Genomic DNA, 22,001 nt, shown 5'->3' on the forward strand with positions numbered 1-22,001 from the left:
TGTGTGTGTGTGTGTGTGTGTGTGTGTGTGTGTGTGTGTGAAAACAAGGAAGAAGCAGGAAAGACAACAACCGCCATCTACAGAATGTTTCCAAAATAACAGCAGAAGCGTAGAACAGCAAGGAGGCCCAGTTATTGTGTGTGTGTTACTGTTTGTGTCCTTTTATTGTCAATAACGGGAAATAACAGAGACAAAGTAACACTCTGACTTAGACTGTAGCCAAACCAAACAATCTTACACACACACACACACACACACACACACACACACACCTCGCAGAAAGCTCTGTGGTGGCTCCCATGGCCATACATCGTCCTTGCAGCAGCAGTGTATAGTGAGTGTGAAGGACAGACAGAAATAGCTCCACTATAATTCCACTTGTGTAGTTAAAGTACACTCAGAGAATTGCAGAGTCTCCCTGGTTCTGTGTGTGTGAATTTATGAATGTCACAATGTACTGTAAACATACAGCAAAAGGCACATTTTCCGCTGTCGTGGTTTCCATGGGCGGGAGAAAGAGACAAAATGACCACAAAAGAAAGGGAAGCAGTGAGGAATGTTCAGGGTGTGCCAAAGAATCTCAGGCATGTCTCTTTTTTGGGTGGGTGGGTTAGGGCAACTGATAGCAGAAAACATTGATTGGTCAACAAAAGGAGCAGATAAAACACACACAAACAGAGACACACACACACACACACACGCACACACGCACGCACGTGCACAAAAACACAGAGTGATGACCATTTGTGAGCATGTGCATACACGTTCCATTTGCACAACATGGAAATACAAACACGGTGAGAGTGAGTGGCCTATACATATTTACTGCATACTGTATATAAATAAAAAATGTGTCACCTGCAAAAGTTACTTATTTACCTGCAACACTTTCTTGTTTGTGACTCGGGACGTTACAGAGTAAAAGGCATGGCACGCACCTAATGAATGAACTCCAGCTAATAAAGCCAAAACACTACAGGTTGTGACAGAAGTTAAATGGTTCTGTAACCGACTCAGAAGTCTCACCACACACACATTCACAGACTTTGAAATCCTGTGACGTGGAAAAGAAACATTTCAGAAACAAGCCAAGAGACGATTTCCTGGATTTGGGAAACTTTGGAGCAACAGTGCAGTAACCCCTCCCCCCATTCCCAGATAACCCCCCCCCCCACCCACCCCTTTTCCTTCTTGCTTAACCCAGCCCCTCTTTCCTGTGGTGAGGGAGGGGAGAAAGAGTACACCACGAAAAGCAAAACACACTGAAAGGAGGGAAGTCCCATTTCAGCTGCATCCAGTGCGACTTTGCCGTAATGAGACCACAACTCTTTCCTGGATGTGAAGTTGAAGGCAACAAGCTGTGCCAAGAGTAGAATCAGAGAACAACAAGTAGAGCATGTCTATATATACATATACACACATATACTGTATACACACACACATTATATATGTATATACACACACACACATACACACACACACACACACACACACATATTGTGAAAGTCACCTTCTCTCACAGTAATTTTCCATCTCAAAGGCTCAGTCATGTTTAAAGGTGGATGATTGGCTTCTTAGAACATGAAACATGAGGTGGTCAGATGTAATGTAAAGTAGATGAACAGTCTATATGTGTTTCGCCTAGTTATTTTATGCATGCCTTATTATATCATGTGTATAAATACAATTTTTTTTCTCCTTTTTGGCCATTTTTGTGTTTTATTTTCTGTACTCTTGCCTAAACTTTAAGTTGTTGTCCATTATCCTATCCTCTTTCAGGCACTGTTTTTTTTGTTTGTTCTTTAAATAATCGATTATTAACTTTTCAGAATCAAGCAATCGTTCTAGAGAGAATTTCTATGCATTTAAGAATCTATTTTTTCCCCCACCCCGAGCATTCACTGATTTGATCTTTCCATTAATGCTAATGTCAGCTCCAAAATTTGCTACACACTATGATGACGCTCCCTCACTTGGGGCGAGAGAGGTAGAAATGTTACAGCAGTGAGCGGCGACTGCTTCTATGAAGAAAAAAAATACATATAGGCTGCCAAATATATTTACCTCGTGAAACCAAATAGTGTTTGTGTGAGTGTTGTGAGCTCCTCATCACTCAATCTTTCCCAAACAGGGTGTTGGATACTTAGTTAGATACTCCCCTTTCCATGAAATCGTTGTTTCGGTGTACAACACATAAGAGACAAAGAGGAGGGAGGGAGAGCCTGTATGAGAGAGAGGCAATAATACAGTACATTGACAGTATATTATATATATAGTATAATATTTTTTTATTTTTTTGTGCATTTGTTAAGCAATATTTAAGTAAAATGTGACTGTGAACTAACTTAAAACAGCATGTTGTAGTTTCTGTATTTATTATTATTAAGTATTTATCAGTAAAACCGTTACAATACAAGGAAAAGTAAAAAATTGTGTTGCAAGTCGATTTAAGGTGTGCATCTCTACATTTTCTGCCTGTGCCCCAAACATTTTTTTAGTTAGGAGCTATAGTGCTTCCAGTAAACAAAGACAGTCTGGAACCCTTGTATCAAGTGCACTACCCTGTTGAATTTGAATGCACTGCATACCTAAATATCTCTTCACTTGTTATCTATATTTTCGGATGTGTTTAAAAGGTCCCATGCCATGAAACTTTGAGTTTTTTTTAACATTAATACCCGTTCCCCCAGCCTGCCTATGGTCCCCCAGTGGCTAGAAATGGTAATAGGTGTAAACCAAGCCCTGGGTATCTTGCTCTGCCTTTGAAAAAATGAAAGCTCAGATGGGCCGATCTGGAACCGTGCTCCTTATGACGTCATAAGGGGCAAGGTAACCTCCCCTTTCTCTGCTTTGCCCGCCCAGAGAATTTGGCCGACCCATGAGAGAGAGACATCATGGCTCTCAAATGAGCAAAGAGGCAGTTGGTAAAAGTCCCCCCCTCCCCCCCTCAAAAGCTACAGACTCAGAAATGGCACATACTACGAAAAGCTCATTGTGGGACTGGCTCTAGTGGCTGTAATTCTGCACCAAGGCTGCATTTTGAGAAAGAGACTTCAGATATGGCATTAGGGGACCGCTAATGTCTATATAAAGGCATCCTAAAGCACCATGTCATGGGACTTTTATTTATTTATTTATTTTTGATTAGACTGCAAGTTCTCATATTTTCTGTTATCAGCAAAGATAGTTCTGTTAACATGACTCATGATTCTTTTTTAAGATTGTGCCTCTTTTCTACTTGAGTGCAAGTCTTGAAGCACTCACTTTTCAGTATCGATGGAGGCCAGCAATATTTATTAAAAAACCCTTCTCTCTTTCTTAGACACACAGACAGGAACATGAACTAAAGGCCTTTTGAATTCAAGGCGAGGGCACAAGCAGTGAAGAGACTGTGGATCCTATATATAGCCGAGATGTGACAGGACATCCGAGGACAGGGAAGTCTAGACAAAAACGACACAGCTTAGTCAGACTGTGTGTGTGTGTGTGTGTGTGTGTGTGTGTGTGTGTGTCTTTGAGTTCAAAATGGCCTTGTTATCTCACATGTCATTATAAAGCCTGTGGCGAGCTGTTTCATAATAATGTCACAAGATTGCACTGATATCACAGCCTAGTCTGATCTGATTGGCTGGCAGTTTTGACTTAACCAAATGACAATGTTAACAGTTAGAAGAGGAGACACTCCGAGGGGAAAAGGGGAGCATACGAGATCTGAGAAAAGAAAATGTATCAGAAAGATAGTGACTCATCAGAAGAGGAATGTCCCATCTCTGCCAAAGGAACCACATACACCACTGCAATGATCGCTCCCTCGCCAATCCTTTAAACCATCCCCTCCCTCGCTCTTGTCGTCTCTTCCTCCCTCCGTCTCTCTCCCGTTCAACCAATGGAAGTGATCGTTGTTGTTTCCCAACATTAGCAGAGCCTTCTTCTCTGACAGGGCATTGGTTTTGGACAGGGATGATACAGCTAGCTGACCACGGCTGCTGTACCAGGAGCACTGTACCGCCAACATGTTGGGAACAAACACACACAGGGCCAAGACGGCCTCTCCGCTTGTGTTGCCAAGAGAGTGCAAAGCCAAGAGGCAAATTCCAGCACTGTGTGGATTATCAAAGTTACACTGTTGAATTAATTCCAATTATTGTCGACAAAAACTAATGTTTCTAAATAACATATTGGTGTTGTTGCAGCTGTATGAACCACTGCATCACATCCTTACCACAGATGTTAGCTTATTATTACTCCCACCACAGGATATGATGTAAACCCAAATCACCACAATGACTGTGATCATGATTCAACATTCCTATCACCAGTCATCCTGTGCATTCATCACACAGGAATGACTTTCATACAATTCACAGACTCCATCGAAGGTTAATTGTTAATTGTCAACAGAAGGGAGAGTGGGGAAGTTGTTAGTCCGTGTCAGCTACAAATAGTGGGCGAGGCTTGCTGCAGTGTTTTATAGAGCAGTAATTAGCCTATGTCTATGTTATCTCCTAAGATATACCTGCACTCCGTCTCTGCTGATTGGGAATGACTGAGATTTTTCTTGGCACAGCTACCAGAAGACCTATCACTTTCAGACACGTTGCTCACGTCACATCTACGTCGTCAAGCTCAGTTGGAGACTGCGCGGTAACGCTCAGCCATCGCCAGAAAAGTGCTTGTAATATCCTTCCCTGGTCTCCATCCAGAACAACGGAATCGGTTGGTCCATTTCTTTAACTGTCTATGTTCAGAATGTCTGCAAAATGATTCAATGAACTACTTTGTTGGATGACGCCTTTCATTCACCATAAAATAACTTATCTTAACCCAGTAAGTTTCTTAGTAAGAAAGGCTTGCAGTTACTCAGAGTCCTGGCATCCGGTTGCCCTTGAACTCGTCCACGCTTCCTGTTTCCGCTTTTTCATGCGCCGCTGAGAAGAATAGAGTGGTGCACGACCTCTGATCCCATACTTAAAATGCTGGCGCTCCAGTTAGAGATGGTCCGGTTCCATTCTTTGCTTCCCGATACCAATTTCGATACTTGAACTTGCGTATTGGCCTATACAGAGAACTGATCCGATACAAGCGTGTTATATATTTTATTCTGTTTCAACAACTGTATACTACTATCCCTGTATGGATGTGATATGATGTGATGTGATTTGTTGTCAGTCTGGCCCGGGTTAAACTCTTTGTAAAACATGAACAAACACAAACAATGAACGCCGTACAACTTTCTTTTTTCATCCAGTTTGACAGTCAGTTATATTGGAAAAAGAACATAGATTTTCTTTAGGGGTTTATTACGTGGTATTGGATCGGTGCATAAACTCCAGTACTTCCCGATACAAATACCAGCCTTTTAGGCTGTATCGGATGTAAATATTAGGTATACTCAACCTATTTTCATTCATATATTTAATTACAATGTCACACAGCTCTGTTACAGTAAAGGCCTCTTTACATCAGAACATCTCAAGCTCCAGTGAGATCTACGTCATTTTGATATAACATTGGTGCGCAACAGGTTGGCTGCGGCGAATGCAAAGAGGCCTTTAGTGTAACAGAGCTGTGTGACATTGTAATTAAATATATAATGAAAAGAGGTTGAGTATAATCATCATTTTGGCCAACTGCCAGCATTCTGACTCAAATGACCAATCTAAATGAGATGAGAATGACTAGAGTCTCTAAAAATCTGATGAAAATCTTTTAAATTGACCTTTGTTGAGGTGAAATGAAGACCGATTCAGCAACTGCATGGCCTATTTCTCAATTAAAATGTTTTCAGAAACACATTACGGTGAACTATTTTAGTAAAATATAAGTTTGTATTCTGAACAAGCTGCCATGACAGTCTGGATTTGAATTTCCGGAGAAACCAGACCCCACGCAACACGTTCATCCAATCAGCCGCCGTCGGCAGTCGGCATCGTTTCAGTGTGTTCCGAGGCACCTTTTTTGGCCAACTCGGGGAGGCAGTCAGTCCGACTGCCTTTTCTGCCAACGGTCAGCAGTTGGGATGTCAGAGCCTTTAAATCGACCTGCAACGCAATTTTCACATTTCCTGGTATTGTAATTGTTTTACTGATAAACACTTTTGGAATAAATACAGAAACTACAACATGCTGTTTTAAGTTACTTCACAGTCACATTTTAATTCAATGGTGCTTAACAAATGCCCACAAAAAAATAAAAAAATATTATTGATGTCAATGTACTGTATTATTGCCCCTGCCTCATACAGGCTCTCTCTCCCTCCTCTCTGTCTCTCTTGTGTTGTACACTGAAACAACGATCATATCTAAGGTGATTTACTTTCCATGGAAAGGGGGAGTATCTAACTAAGTATCCAACACCCTGTTTGGGAAAGACTGAGTGATGAGGAGCTCACAACACTCACACAAACACTATTTGGTTTCACGAGGTAAAGTGAGGCAGCCTAATTATGGATTTTGTTTTTGTTTTAAAGAAGTGGTCTCCGATCTTTGCTGTCTGTACCTTTCTCACCCAGTGAGCGGTACCGCAGCATGTGGAAATGTCGGAGCTGACATTAGTGAATTAGTGAATAAATCAGTAAAAGCACAGGAATTTAAGTGATATCCCACAGTTGTGATACTGAAATAAAATCTTGTTCTTTTGGTCTGAGACCTGCCAAGGTCTATCAACACAGCTCCACCGACCGGAAGCGCACACAAGCTGGAGTGAGGACAATAGACTGTAAGTCTATAAGATCTAAAGCAAGGTGGGATGAAGAGAATATGGCTAACGTTAGGCTAAGGCTAACTCCTTATTGGCTATTACTACACAGCATTCTCATCGCCAATGTACTGTCTTTAGCAAACAAAAAACATGATCCAGATCACCGCTCGTAAATGTATTATGGACTGCAACATCCTGATTTTCACAAAAACGTGGTAACAACAGCACTGTGCAACCGCATGTCTAAATGATGAGTGTGACACTACGAAGACGAGACACACAAGTGTCAATGACGTTACTCACGCAGACGTTGGCCAACTCTGGCAAACTCGCCCTCTCCTCCTTTTCAACATGAAATCAAAAAAGTCATCAAATTTGCCTGTCGCACATGTGCAAGTAGTTCTAATAAATACTTAGTTGCTAAGAAATTAAACATCTGTCTATGAACTTAAGTGTTCCTGTTGAATGCAGCATATATGAAAGCAATCCTTGGTTTGAGACTGAGGCTCTGGCCTAGTGTGGTGATGTGTTTGAAAGTCAGTGAGAGTAAGAGAGGACGGTCAGAGAGAGAGAGAGGGAGGGAGAGAGAGAGAAAACCCTTATATAGCTGAACTGGGAGTGATGGGGGTTTACTGTGAAAAGTGCTGCGATGTGGGAAAGACAACATCAGGAACAGAAACATGTAAACAAATGAGTAGGAAAGTGTATGTGGGAGCGTGTGTAGTTCCCTTCAGAAGTGGAAAACGTTGTCTGTCCTCGCCTGCTTCCACAGGTAATTTGTAGGCAGAATAACATGCATATTGAAGATCCAATCACAAGGCAGACTTGACAGCGAGAAGACAGCCGATCAGGGAGGGCTGCCAGGAGCTGACACACGTGCAAGAAAGACAACAATGTAAAACTGAGCAAAAGGAAGGCGATAAGCAGCGAGCATGTGGGTGAAAACTGTCAAAAAAGGAAGAGAAATAGTGAGGTAGACAGATGGAAAAGAGAGAAAGGGGGGCCTATCATTCAGCTTTACACCCTACAGGATTAACAGGGCCTCTCTGTGCTCCTTCTCTGTTCAAACACACCTCATGGCTGTCTCCCTGCAACACACACACACACACACACACACACACACACACACACACACACACACACACACACACACACACACACACACACACACACACACACACACACACACACACACACACACACACACACACACACACACACACACACACACACACACACACACACACACACACATAAATACATACAAACAAACTGCAGTCTGACTATCTTGCCAAGAACCGATTCCTACTTGGAATTTTTTCAAAAATTATCATTTCTTTATTGTAATTAGTTAGAGGATTTTGGTTTCAAATTCAACCATCACTTCCCAATTTAATATGCACAAGTTTTGGTTAACGTAAGCAGCCAGGCGCTTGTTGTGTTGCAGTCATGAAGCGCAGTAAGCACTCTAGTGTGGCATTGAAAAAGCCCTGTAAAACAGAAACCCACCCTTGAATCAAAAATAAAATGTTCCTCTCATTTGTGAACTAAGCATGTGAACTATTTCAACTCTACCCCTCAAAGAATCGGAATCGAGAATAGATAAGAACCAGAATCGAAATGAAGAATCCGAATTGGAATCCAAATTGTTAAAATCCAAACTATGCCCAACCCCACCAACCTGACAGCCTGGGATGAGTCTACTCTCTGCTGTCCTTTATTCATTATTCATCTGTCCAAACTGGTCAGACTCGACACCCAAATATGCACATGCCTACACACACAAACACACTAGTTTGGTCAAGGGCGGACCAGTGGTATTGTTTCACAGGGGAAGCAGTGTGGTGATAACGGATCGCCATGCTTATCTGATTGCCTCGCACACACCCACGCAGAAACACAGACAGTCAAACAAGCATGTACGCACATGCACACTTTCACCATACTTTCCCATCAGCTGTTATGCATGACCACACACAGACTAACAGGTTGGTGCAGGGAAAGGAAGTCCCACCACCACATAAACACATTTTTCTAATCTGGCCAACATAATTACATCCAATCTGCAGAGCACTTTGGGGCTAGCTGAGATATCGTGGGGTATTTTTGGGTGTGTGACATGCTCACAGCTTCACAAGGTGACAGCTTACATGACTGAATTGATAGGTCTGTGCACTGTGTACAGTATGAGTAAATGCATATGTATACTCTATTTTGCCTCTGTGGTAGAAGCTACCTCAGCATAAGAGGGGCCATCTTAAAACTGAGGCGCTTTTATAACACCAAAGCTAAACAAACATGCACACAAGCACACTAGAACAGTCTGCAGTGCTTGGCCAAAAACTGGGCCCATAAATGTCCAAGTCACTTTTTCCATACTCAGCAACTCCTGTATATAAATGCTACAGACGGAGGGAGAGTAAATAACCATGGAAAGAGTATTGATGTGAAAAAGAGCAGAAAAGGAGAAGAGGGACAGAATATAAACCTTAACTTAAAAGCCCAGGAGCCTTAAGCAATTAGCAATGACACAGAGAGAGAGAGAGAGAGAGAGAGAGAGAGAGAGAGAGAGAGAGAGAGAGAGAGAGAGAGAGAGAGAGAGAGAGAGAGAGAGGATGAAGAGCAAGCCAGCAGGGCGAGGGAGGGATGCAGGCAGTGACAGAGAATGAGCGGATGACTGTGCACCATTTCAACTCCGGTGGTACAATCAGTGACATGTTCATTCTTTTGGTTCACACTTATACTATTAACAAACCAATGCCACAGTGTAAACCTTATAAGATCACAAGTATGCTTTATGAACACACCTCCTAATTGTACACATAAGAACGCACACGTGTCAGTACAAATGTGATGCAGAAAAAAATGCACGAGATCCAGCGTCACCAGGAGGGAAAGGCAGAGAGACAGGGAGGGAGAGAAGCCTCAGTGGTGCACTCCAAAAACAGCAGACAGGTCCTTAGCTAATTCATGTTATTGTCAACAACTTCAGTGTTCCTTCTCCCTTTTAGAAACCCACGTAGTAGTATACTACACAAACCGTTTCCCAAGTTCATATACTCCTACTATACAACAACAGATCCAGTCCTTGTGAAAGTCAATCAGTTGATCACCAGAAGTGAATGGTTTTGAAAGGAAAAGTCAACAATAATTCTTGCTTTACCTCTTCATGCACAGAACATATCTGAACGCTATCTCTGCCCCCTCCTTACCTACAACAGGAAAGTTATTCGCACATCATTCTCTAGATTCCTTAAATCACATAACATAAACAAGCTATTAAGTGGCGCCATGTTTTTATAAGACAAACAAGTGTATTATCTCAAGGGCCTGGCAGAAACTACCCGAGCAAGGCATGGAAACGATTAGCTAGCCGCGTCCAGCCAGCACTATGCACCAACACAAGCCTCGGCCTCACTCCCAGGGGCTGCATGGCCTAAAGCCCCAGACTATTCCACGAAATGTACGCAAGGCGAGAGAATACCCTCCTTATTGTTGTTTGTGCTACAATGAACCTCTTTATTACTTAAAGTGTTGCTCAGCAGAGACCTGCATGGGACAAGAAGACACAGTATACAGCCATGAGTCGGGAGCATCTCTGAATGGGACCCGGAGGATAGGATCAACTGACCTGTCAGGCCTCTGGTGCTGAAACAATTAGTCAACTTATCAGTGAAGACAGAAAATAAATGGGAAACCATTTTGTTAATTGATCAAAAGGTTTAAGTTATTGATGAAGCAAACCAGCCAAACATTTTCTCATTCTAGCTTGTCATATTTTAAGGGATTTGGATATTTTTACTGTTTTGTATATGTAACATTGAAGTATCTTTGGGTATTGGTCTGTTAACTAATTTTACTATTTTCTGACTTGATAAACATTAATGGGTCAAACTAAATTTCAACTTACTGCTGGAGATGGAATGGTACGGTCATCTCAGTTTTAAGAAATGTAGACATATGTATGTTATGAATTAACATATTATAGCCTTGTAAGAAGTAGCCTACCAAACTAATTAGGTAGCTAGTTAGCTACTGTTTGTGAATCATGTGTTTAGGATGGTGAGGCATGGCCAGCTAATTAAACGCTTTTCTTTTTGTCGGGTGGTTAGTTAACTTCTGGTAAATGGCCGATTAGTTAGTCAGTTTACCAGACACTTACCCGCCCTCTAGATACAAAATAAGAGCACAAGTTTAAGAGTCGCGAGGTTTCACAACCCTACACCTCTGCTGTAACTATGTTCAAGCGTTTCCCCCATTAAAGCCCAACCATAGCAGTCGAGTTGTAGTAAGCTAACCTTGTCCTAGCGGTGGTCAACGGCTGGTTGCTCGCGACAACGTTCTGTCTGTTCTCATAAACAAACGCGCTACTCCCTGACGCTACGTGAGAACTCATTCAACAGACAACACAGCCGCAATAAACCCAAAGGAACACACACTGGGTCCCATAAATTCCCCCATCTGCCGCCGCAGCCTCCCGGGTCTCCTCTGCCCCACCATCCCGACTTGTTCGCAGCACAGCAGCGGGCCCCTCAGATACCAAAGCAATGCGTCGCATCGAAGACTATGGAAAGTTAACTTACGTTACCACTCAAATTCACTGCTGAAGACAACTGTAGCGGCTACGTCCCCGTATTTAAGCGAAAAATCTCGGCATACAACATCACTCACCTCCTCTCCAGTGTGTTCGCGTCCTCCTCGCTGGGCTCCTGTCTAGTTTCTCCTCCCCTCTGTTTTCTCTCAGCTTGTTCCTTTAGTCCTCCCTCCCAGATGCCGCTGTTCGCCAACAGGGGGAACCGGGGGACGCTGCTCCGGAAGCAAACGCACCTCTTTACTGCCTGCTGTCTAACCATGCTAGTACTATTTTATCCCAGTGTAGGAGCGCGGCTACAAATGACTACTTTAATATAACTAACTTTAGAAAAGGTCATTGTAGCCTACTGAAGGACTTATGCTAACTTGAATGTGTTCTATATGTTTTGGGAAGTTTTTCCCCCAAGAAAATTAACAAGATCATGGTCTCTAGAACAATGATTCTAAAAGTGGTGTCCAGAAAAGTTAATAAAAAAGTTAGAAAAAGAAAACGTGGGGTACATTAGGCCTATAGCAAGAAGAAACGTAGTAGGCCTGTGTGCTATTGCATATGAGGGTATGGTAGTAATTGTGCTGTTACTATCATCTGCAGTAAGATAAGTTGGATAATGTTGTTGTAGTATGTTATTATTTTTACAAAATGTGGTTCACTCAATAACTGCATTATTTAAAAAGTAAAAAACAATCAACACAGTCAAATGGCTGAATTGAAATGTCTTCCAAAACCTTAAAATATTCACACTGGGGGTTGATAAAAACATCACACCATCAATATGATAATGCCATCACTTAGAAACTCAAAGTGCTTCTGTCAAATAGCAAAATATCAGCCTACAAATAAACGTTATCAGTTTGTAATGATTGTTATGAACCAATGTCCTACCTATTAAGCCAAATTTAAAGAGCATTCGGCCTTGGTAATACATTTACAGATTAAAAACTAACATTCATATTAGATTTTTCCAGATAACTACAAAATGAACAATACAAAGCCGTTATAATGGCAGCATTGGGTAGAATTCAGTGGCTTCGGAAATATATTGACAAGGAACAACTCAAACAGCTTTTAGTCTGAAATGAACACACTCTATCGTTTGGTGAAATTAAATTCACCAGGATGTTTATTTTTAAAAAAGAAGAAGAAAAAGTGTATGGCCTAAAGGAATTACTGTCTCCCTTGCAATGAGAACCACCTAGAACCATCTTAAATGTTCTAAACTTTATACTTGTTTTGGTCTAACTTGGCAGTATTCAGGTCTTAAGGTTTATTGTGTGCATTTAGGGTAAATATTGTTTGTAAATGAAGAAGAAAATGCAGTTCTCCTGTCCTCTCCTTGCTGAAAACAGACTTGGATCAAATATCTTCAGGCCACAGTCCCAGAACACTTTGTTGTTGAATAGCATTTTGTCTATTCTGGAGTTGTATATGAGATGAGTCATTTGATTACCTTTGAGCTACTTTCAAGTCAAAATGAATGGGAGGCAATTTGACTTTGGAGGTAGGAAAGGGATTAAACAAATTGTAAGCCACTTTGCTTCGAAGAAATGGCAGTGTGGTTACGGTATACATGATTTGTAGTTTACGGTCTAGAAGTGCAAAGGCACAAAGTAGGAATTGCAGTTTAATTTGTTGAAATCTGAGTTAGCAGAGGACTGAAGGCAGTGAGATCTAGTTGGGTGTATGTGCAAGGTTGAACATTAACAAGACACAAGCAGCCACCATGTGCATACAAAAACACATGACAGATTACATATTTTAGTCAAAACATTGAGTGAAATGTCAGAGAATTGGGTTGAGACATGTGCCTTCCTTACAATGAAACCTATTGACTTTGGTGACCTCCTGACTTTTCCTCAAGCGCTATCAAGAGGTTCAGATTTTCACTTGTCGATCATTTCAGGTTATGTCATGGATACCTCGGAAAGGACCACATTTCTCTGAGCTGAGAATTAATTATTGCTTAATCATGCCAATATAGTTTTACATTACAGCACCATGAGATAAATAACAGTCATGAAGACTGTGTATGACTTATTTTATTTGTGATGCAAATAGTTGCCCACTGCCAGTGCATACCAATTAATATTCCCAAAATGAAGGGCAGTACAGTACAGTCTAATGAAATGATGACACCTGGTGGTTAGACTTGTAATTACTGATGTCTATAAACAAGCCAGGTGTTCAGTAGGTTGTAAAGTATACAAATAGTGCAAATAAATAAAGAATGTAGATATACATGGACTAGATGACTTTGTGTAGTTTGGTGTTACATGGTGTAAAGGGTCTGCAGTGATGTTACCTGCTTATTTCCTGAATGGGGGGCAGGCTCTGCAGTCCTGACCGTCTGTTCCTGTCCTGTTTGGTGGCTGATCCGAGCCACACAGTGATGGACATGCAGAGGACAGACTGGGTTGTTGCAGTGTAGAAGAATCAGCAGCTCATGAGGCAGTTTGAACTCCTTGAGCTGGTGCACTAAGTACATCTTCTTAGAGCTGCAAAGATTAATCAATTAGTTTTTAAATAAATTAAACTATTTTGATAATCAGATTGAGTCATTTTTTAAGGAAATATAAAAAAATGACCTGATTCCAGCTTCTTAAATGTGAATAGTTTCTGGTTTCTTCACTCCTCCATGATAGTTAATGGAATACCTTTGAGTTTTGGACAAAACAAGACATTTGAGGACGTCGTCTTGGGCCTTGGAAAACACTGATCGACATTTTTCACCATTTCTGACATTTCATAGGCCAAACCACTAATCAATTACTCGAGAAAATAATCAACTGATTAATGAACTATGAAAATAACCGTTGCAGATCTACAATAACTACTGGGCCTTTTTCATGATGGTGGCAATATTGTACGTTATGTCCTGGGAGATTGAGGATCCCAGAAACCTGAAGGAATCCACAGTGTTGGCCACTGTCATCTCCACAGTTTCAGCTTTTAAATGTGTAGATTTTCTTTGCTACTAAAATCTCCTTTGTCGGTGTGTTTCTGGCCTGGTTGAACAAGATTCGGTCCCCACTTCTAGACCTTCTCCTTGGTCTGAATAGTAGGCCTACATGTGCAGGCCTATAACTTTAATTATCCAAACGTTTAACTTCACAACAAAAACATTTTCGTAAATATTTAGTGTAATACTGAATATTGCAACTTTATACACGCGCTGGAAATGTGTGTACATTTATGTCAGTGTTTGCTACACATAAAAAGAGCTGTTTCTTCCTCTCTCCTTCAGCTCAAAGTTGCAACTACTCCAATCCACCAGGCGGTGCTGTGCTGGCGTCGTCACACGTTGTTAACCAATCAGCGATCAGTAGCCAGCCGTTTGAAAAGGAAGCGGGCGGTTTCCAGGCAGAAGTCCGCGGTGCGGGTTCATTCCAGTCGGGAAAATAATGAACAACATACTAAACAGGATAACAGACTCTCAACCATTGAAGTGGGTTAAAATAGCTAATTAAATGGAGTTCCAATACGTTTCAAAGATCACTGTTGATAAGTTGTAAGGGCGTTGATATGATTAGCACAGTTTGCAAAAGGTCGAGCTAGGCTAACTTGAACTAGCGGATGTTAATGCTGGTGGTCTATTAAATTTGACATAAAATACGTTTGGCACGGTTATATCTGTGATTTGAAACATGAAGCCATTAAAGCCGTTATTTTTGAAGACCTACGGTAAGGAGAGGCGGAAGCTGTCCGCCTGGATCTCACCGGAAAACCGCAAGCAGGCCTTCGACAGCACATGCTCAACAGACGGTGATATGTCCGTCTTTGAACCCGCAAAACCTCCGATGTCAAGGTATGTCAGGGCGAGCTTCACTTCAGTCGTCTGGGATGAAGCCTGACATGATAAAGTCTGGCGCCTGTCTCCATGGACCCAGTACGGTTGTGATTGTGGGGGAGACACTAGGACGATAAAGGAAATATGATCAAGAACTAGCTAATATCTAGATATCATTAAACTTCCCCAGTTGGTTCCATCCATTAAAAAAAATGGTCTGTTATTTTCTTGTTATGCAAATGAGATATTATCTAATGCTAGCTTTTTGGTGAATTTAGGAGAAATCTACTGTCGCAAATGGGCGAAGTGTAGTAAAATAAATACCTGAATGTGTGTTTTGGATGTTTTTTTCCACACTATTCTGAATGACGACATGGAAGCAAAATAGTCACACAATAAAACCAAATGTTGATTTTGAACGTCGTTAAGTTAGAGTATGACTGATTTGTCGGCATGTTTGATATTATCATTGGATTATTTCGTGTTTATCACAGTTGTTCGTACATATGAGTTGACATAGCGCATTCTGCATGTGAGCAGCTGATAATCCACACACAACTGCAGTACAGCAATGTCATTTAGAAACAGTGCCGCAGAGTATCACTAGTTTGTCAACTGTAAAATGTCTAGCTCCTAACCAATCACTGATCAAGGACTCCGCTGGGCAATATATCGATGGTATATCGCTATCGTGATATGAGACTAGATATCGTCTTAGATTTTGGATATCATCATATGGCATAAGTGTTGTCTTTTCCTGGTTTTAAAGGTTGCATTACAGTAAAGTTATGTCATGTTATGAACTTACAAGACTGTTGTAACTGTTCTATTATTTGCCTTTACCCACTTAGTCATTATAGCCACATTACTGATGATTATTTATCAAAAATCTCATTGTGTAATTATTTTGTAGTAACACTATAGTGCTTATTTATAGTCACACTAATCGTTGCAATATCAATATCAAGGTGTTTGGTCAAACATATTGTGATATTAGATTTTCTCTATATTGCCCAGTCCTACTAATATATAATCATCAAAATATTTAAACTGTGAAAAATTAATATCTGTATCTACCTCAAAAATCCATTATTGGGCTGGCTCTTCTTCAAGTGTAAAGCTATCTGAATTAGGCTGAAGCAATGGTATGTACACAAACCATTCCACCAATAGGATTGGCATATTTTATTAAACAGGAATACGGTAAATTGGTTTTTAAAATAGCTAAGATTACGCATTCCAGGCCATTTATCGTTCAAATCTTTTCCCGACCCACGCCTACTTGCTCCCACATTCGATACCGCATCCTTACTGCCCCTAATGTGTGCATCCTTTTTTTCATTTTGTGAGAAGAGGGAGGAAGACTAGTGTTGCTAGTCGCAGAGCGTTGCGTCCTGCCAAGAAAAGGGCCATGCTATGTCTGGCTGAAAAGAGCAGCAGCAGTGATGAGGAGACTCCCACCCCTCCTTCCTGTCCTCGGCCTGTCCAGCAGAGCAAGACAACCAGGTCTGTGAATAAAAATGCACCTGGCAATTTTAATGAGATGTTATTATTAATTTGCATTTTGTAAACTGTTAACCAATTTTAGATTATTAACATAACAGTTATGGATTGCATTCCCAGTCAGATTTCATTACACTACAAGGTTTTATAATATTGTGTGATAAAAGTTTTGTCCTCCACAGCAGAGACAAAATATCCTTGTTTCTATTTTTCATGTAATGTCTTAACATTTTTTTCCCTAATCTACTTGCTAATGCCCCATGTTCTACCTTGGTCATTGGTTGGTTTTATTTATTTTCTTTATGATAATAGTGAAGAAGGCAAGTGGTAAAGCAGCCAACACTGCCAGGAGAAAATTCATGTTGATATTGTATCATCACTGCCCTTAACATGTTCATCCCTTTTTTGTTGCAGAGAGAGGAGGACTGGCGTTGCTAGGCGTAGAGCAGGAGGTCCTGGCAAGAAAAAGGCCATCTTATGTTTGACAGACACCAGCATTGATGAGGAGAACATCGCTCCCTTCTGTCCTCAGCCTGCTCAGCAGAGCAAGACATCCAGGTCTGTGCACAAAGCGGCATGAGCAGAACACAATGTGAATGATTGTCAGCATGTACAGGGTTTTGTGGTTCTTTTTTGTTGTTAGGACAACAGTGTCTGCAAAGATACATTTGACAATACTGGCATTAACAGAGGTCTTGTGCATTCAAGCAGATCCAACTGTTTTCAACAGTTCCTAAAATATCCTCATTGTGAATAACTCATTGCGCATGCTGCGGTTTGAGATCTCAGATCTAGGGCTGCTTGTTAAAATGTCAAAAATAACAATACCCGTCAGCAGTTACCAGAGCCCAACATGATGTCTTCAAATCCATTTTGTCACCTTATTAATTAGCAGAGGAGTGTCTGCTATCTGTGGCTGTGTTCAGACCGACTTTGGCACTGCTTAAAATCAACCTAACTTTCCTATTCATTTGAGGCAGTCCGGCAGCACAGTCAGTTGCAAAAAAAACACAGGGTCAACCTGCGACAAAGGTTTAACTCGGCCTAACAATGCAACATCATCAGGCAGGGTGATGCAACGGTATTTCTGTTTACCTTGTACCTAGTTGTACATTTTTATTTTTATTCCCAACTTGTATACATTTTAAATTATTTGTTCATATATTCTATACTATTATTATTTCATGTACATTGGATCCTGTTATTTCATGTATATTCTCTGAGTGCTGTGTGTCTGATATTTTGCTGCTGCAACACTAGAATTTCCCTTTTTTGGGGTTCAATAAAAATCTTATCACTGCGACAAAAGATCAAACCGTTGCCGCTGTGATAACTTTAGTTTTCTTTCTTTTCTTTCTCAGTGATCATCTTCTTTCTGCGGGCCGCTTTGTAACCCGCCGCAGACACGCTGCTGCCACCAAACCCCAACTCCCTAATTCAACGTTCAGTATGCTCAACTCTTCAGATGACTTTACTTCTGGAGGTTTGACTGCCAGGAGGATTCTTCGGGCAAGGAGGGTCCCGCCGTCAAATGTGGTATCGAGTGCAGAGAACTCAATGAATGCTGCAGGGACTGCTGGCTTTGCCATCAACCCCTTCCGAGAGATATCCCCCAATGAGTTGACAGATCAAAGCCTCGGACCCTGCCCCAGGAAACCCATCTTTTGCTCCACGCCCTCAGCAGGCTCCTTCAGCAAAGGGCCACGCCTTAAACCCTTATCAATAAATGATCAATCTTCCACCCCCCTATCCATGTCAGTGAGTTGTATAGGCGTCTTCAGCACATTCCAAGAAGACGTAGATTCACCAGGGCAGCGTATCTCCGCACCACGCTCTGCCCCACCCATTGGACATCTTTCTGGGGAGAAGCTGCTTTCAAGCCTTGGTAAGCAAGAACCAGACCTGCAGCCCAGGATCACTAATAAGACAAGTAGCTGTAGTGTGGAAGCCAAAAGCTATGGTGAAGACACAAAAAGCAAGTATGCTGAGAAATTACCAAGTCTGAGTCTGCTCTCCACCGATGAAAGAAAAAGGAGAAGTCATTTTGTGTCAGCAGCCGGAGGATCGGGGTGGCTAACAGAGGCTCTAAAGGAGAAATGTTTGACCGAGCACTGCTCGGTGCAGCTAGAAAGATTGGACAGCATCATTGTTTCTCAGCTATGCAGTCAGACAACCTACTCCTCCTGTTTGGAACGTTCAAGCTCAGCCCACTGCCAGCAAACAAGTGAACAGCCACTGTCTGTGGATAGCTGTCAAACTTTTGACATTTTACGTTCTTCAGAATCATCATTTAATCTTCATTTATCTGCAACAAACATGAAAACCAGTGATTATATACAGTCAGTAATTAGTTTTGAATCTTCTGAACATGTCGCTTCAGCGATTGGCAGTCAAAGCGCCAACAATTCACCATCAGCTGAACACTCCTCCATACAGGAATCCATGGCACAGCCAGAATCATTACTCTGTGCTGAATCTACCTACCACAAAGACAGCAGCGTTGAGTCTATCATGGGCACACAATTACCAGCCAACAGCTCTGTGCAAACACCGTTTGCTGTTGCATTAAAGGACAAAAGTCTAACCAAGAAATGCACAGGTCAGCTTCAAAAAAATTCTTTGTCACCACAGAATTCAGACCCAAACAAGTCTGGCAATGACTATACACATAACATTGAGGAACCAGAAAATCTCACATCTTACAGTCCGATAGCTCCGACACTGTCTAAAGACCCAGAAACAGAAGAAAGGGCAGCGTTGCTCACAAAGACTCTAAAGGAGAAATGTTTAACTGACAAAGCCATTGTTGGGGTAAAGAGAGTAACATTCTCACAACTAAAAGAAATTCTGCAGCTTAAAGACACATTTAAAGTGCCCACAGATGCGTCAGACTCGGCCAGTGAGGACCAGACAAAGAATAACCACCAGTCTGAGAGTGACACCTATCCCTGTAATGAAATCAACATGAAAAAGAAAGGCTCAACTAGCTCTGAAAATAACGTTGCTTCAGACAAAGAAGAATTGAAGAACTCTTCCAACATTTCTTCCAAAGGAAAAAAGACACATCTGGCTCCTAAAGAAAAGAAAAGGAGGAGTACGTCCACGGACCGTCCTGGGACAACCAGGAAGGCATGCGTAAGCGGTCTGAGTGTGAGTCGCTGGAAAAACAAAAGCAGTGCTAGCACACACGTGTTCAGGAGCAGGACTGGACAGACGGGCAGACAGGCTGTGGACGGCAGCATCAACGAGCTGATCTCCACACAACACAAACAGCCACGGGTGGGAACAATATGCACACAAACACACAGCACAGTACTGCTGAAACATTGTTTATTCACTGAATGTCTATCACCGACTGATATATTTAATTGACATATATATTAATTGACATTAATGATTATTGGTTAGCCCTTGTCAGACAAAGTAAGCAATGTAAAGACCTTATTTTGCACTGTCGGAATTAGCGATGAACCTTTGTACTAAATTATTAGTTAAAAAGTGAAAGTACTGGTCAGCTATAGCCCTTTTCGACCAATTCAAGTCGATTTAAATTTTAATTATAGAATCAGTTAAAAGAAGAGTTCTCTCAAGTCACTTAACTATAATTTGCTAAGACCCAACAATTCCAGTGATTCCCCAAAGAGCAAGCATTTAGTGCGACAGTGGTGACGAAAAACTCTTTTAGGCAGAAACGTCGGACAGACCCGGGCTCTTGGTAGGTGGTGTCTGGTGGTGCCGGTTGGGGGTGTGATGAACAATGGCAATAGTCACAATAAAGATAATGGAACAATGACCAGATACAGAAGTTGTAGTAGTTCATGCTGTTGCAGGATGTTACAGGGTGTATCAGGGCACTGCAGGGCATTGCAGGATGATGCAGGGCGCGGAGCAGAATCCCCTGGACAGCTGCAACCATGATTTAGGTGCCACCCTAATCCATGGAAAACTGCTGGGCAAAAAAAACTAAGCTAAGTTAGTAACAAGCATTTGTGAGACATGGATGCACACCGATAGAAAGAGAAAGGACTGATCTCTGATCAGTGTGTCAAAGGAGGTCCACCGGCAGTCTAATACTATAACCGCATAATTCAGAGCTGGTGCAAGGCAAACCTGAGCCAGTTCTATAAGGGTTGGTAGATGATATGAAAGTAAATATGGTGCAAAATGTGAGAGTGCATAGATGTGATGTGAGCACTTGTAGATTATGATTTGAGAGCTTGTAAAAAAATAAAAAATAAATCTGTACTGACAGATGCGCTACAGTGTGCTCTCTGGCGTCACACAGCGGCGAGTCTGCGCCCTTGACTTTCGCAGACTCGCCTCTGTGTGACGCGAGAGACCACATTGCAACAACAGATTCAAGAGGTTGTAATCACTGAGTTGTGGTTATACTGGAAAAGTGACTGAAGTGAAGAAGAAAAAAATACGAGTACAGATTTTTTTTTTTACAAGCTCTCAAGTCATATTCTACAAGTGCTCACATCACATCTACGCGCTCTCACGTTTTGTACCATATTTACCTTCATAGGATAAATCTGACGACTAAGAAGAGAAGCAGAGAAGGGGTGCCGTGTCTGTAGCTATACACCCTCCCCCGCCGATCTAGGCAGACTTGCAACTCCTCACTCCCTAACCATAAGCTTTATCAAAGAGGAGAGTTTTAAGTTTCCTCTTAAATGTGGTGACTGTGTCTGCCAGATGCTGTTCACCTGCAGTATTTAAAGTAATAATCTTGAAGATTTTAATATAAATGTCGGTTAAGTCGATGCCTATAGGCCACTGATGAAAGCCCTTGATTTTGCAGTATTACGAACTGGGTGTCAGGCGGCATCCCCGGCGGTTTGGATCTAAAATCCCATAGCAAAATATAATATTTTGTATGCGTTCCTGGCAAAGATGACGTTTAGCATCACGTTCATGTGGCTTCCTACAGGTTTTATGATACAAGAACATATTTAAACATCACCTAATTTTGTCAAATATTTATTATTATCTGAGACTATGCTTGTGTCTATCCATTCTAGGTGTCAACAAAAATAATTTCAAGTTAACTGCAAAGTTTTTTTTGTACATGTAGAGAGCCTGGAAGGTTGAATTGATATTTGGGCTGGTCACAAAATATCAGTGATTTAACATACCAGTATTTAATGCGATGCTACTTGATGCCATATTCAAGGTTCTAATGAAGGCTTTGTTCATTCCAGTGACAAGATAAGAAAAACAACTTCTAATTTATCTTCGGTGCTATCCACCCTCATGAACAGTTTTGGTTTGTTTGACTAAATTTTCAGATATCTGTGTCTAAGAGTCATGTTGCCTCCCTAATATGCAGCAATCAGGGTGGCCGCGGGTCCTTAAACAGTCTTAGAAAGTCTTAAATCACGTTTCCTAAAATTAAGGCCTTAAAAAGCATTAAATTGT

The 22,001-nt window shown here is 41.5% G+C and overlaps 2 protein-coding genes across 3 annotated transcripts in view; one reads left to right on the forward strand and one right to left on the reverse strand.

The window, feature by feature from the left end:
* apbb2b (amyloid beta (A4) precursor protein-binding, family B, member 2b) overlaps positions 1 to 11,497 on the reverse strand; it is a 46,831-nt gene extending 35,334 nt beyond the window's left edge. Inside the window, 1 exon segment of the mRNA XM_032531341.1 lies at positions 11,371 to 11,497. The gene's annotated coding sequence lies outside the window, so the exon portion shown is untranslated.
* Positions 11,498 to 14,646: 3,149 nt separating this feature from the next.
* Positions 14,647 to 22,001, forward strand: part of haspin (histone H3 associated protein kinase) — a 23,223-nt gene continuing 15,868 nt past the window's right edge. For both annotated transcript variants that reach the window (XM_032531239.1, XM_032531230.1), the window contains exons 1-4: positions 14,647 to 15,095; positions 16,431 to 16,583; positions 16,995 to 17,138; positions 17,942 to 19,859. In XM_032531239.1, coding sequence (XP_032387130.1) covers positions 14,935 to 15,095; positions 16,431 to 16,583; positions 16,995 to 17,138; positions 17,942 to 19,859 — 2,376 coding nt within the window. In that variant the 5' untranslated portion in view covers positions 14,647 to 14,934. The remainder of the gene's footprint in view (positions 15,096 to 16,430; positions 16,584 to 16,994; positions 17,139 to 17,941; positions 19,860 to 22,001) is intronic.

This window comes from Etheostoma spectabile, chromosome 2 (genome assembly GCF_008692095.1).
Source record: "Etheostoma spectabile isolate EspeVRDwgs_2016 chromosome 2, UIUC_Espe_1.0, whole genome shotgun sequence".
Classification (NCBI taxonomy): Eukaryota; Metazoa; Chordata; class Actinopteri; order Perciformes; family Percidae; genus Etheostoma; species Etheostoma spectabile.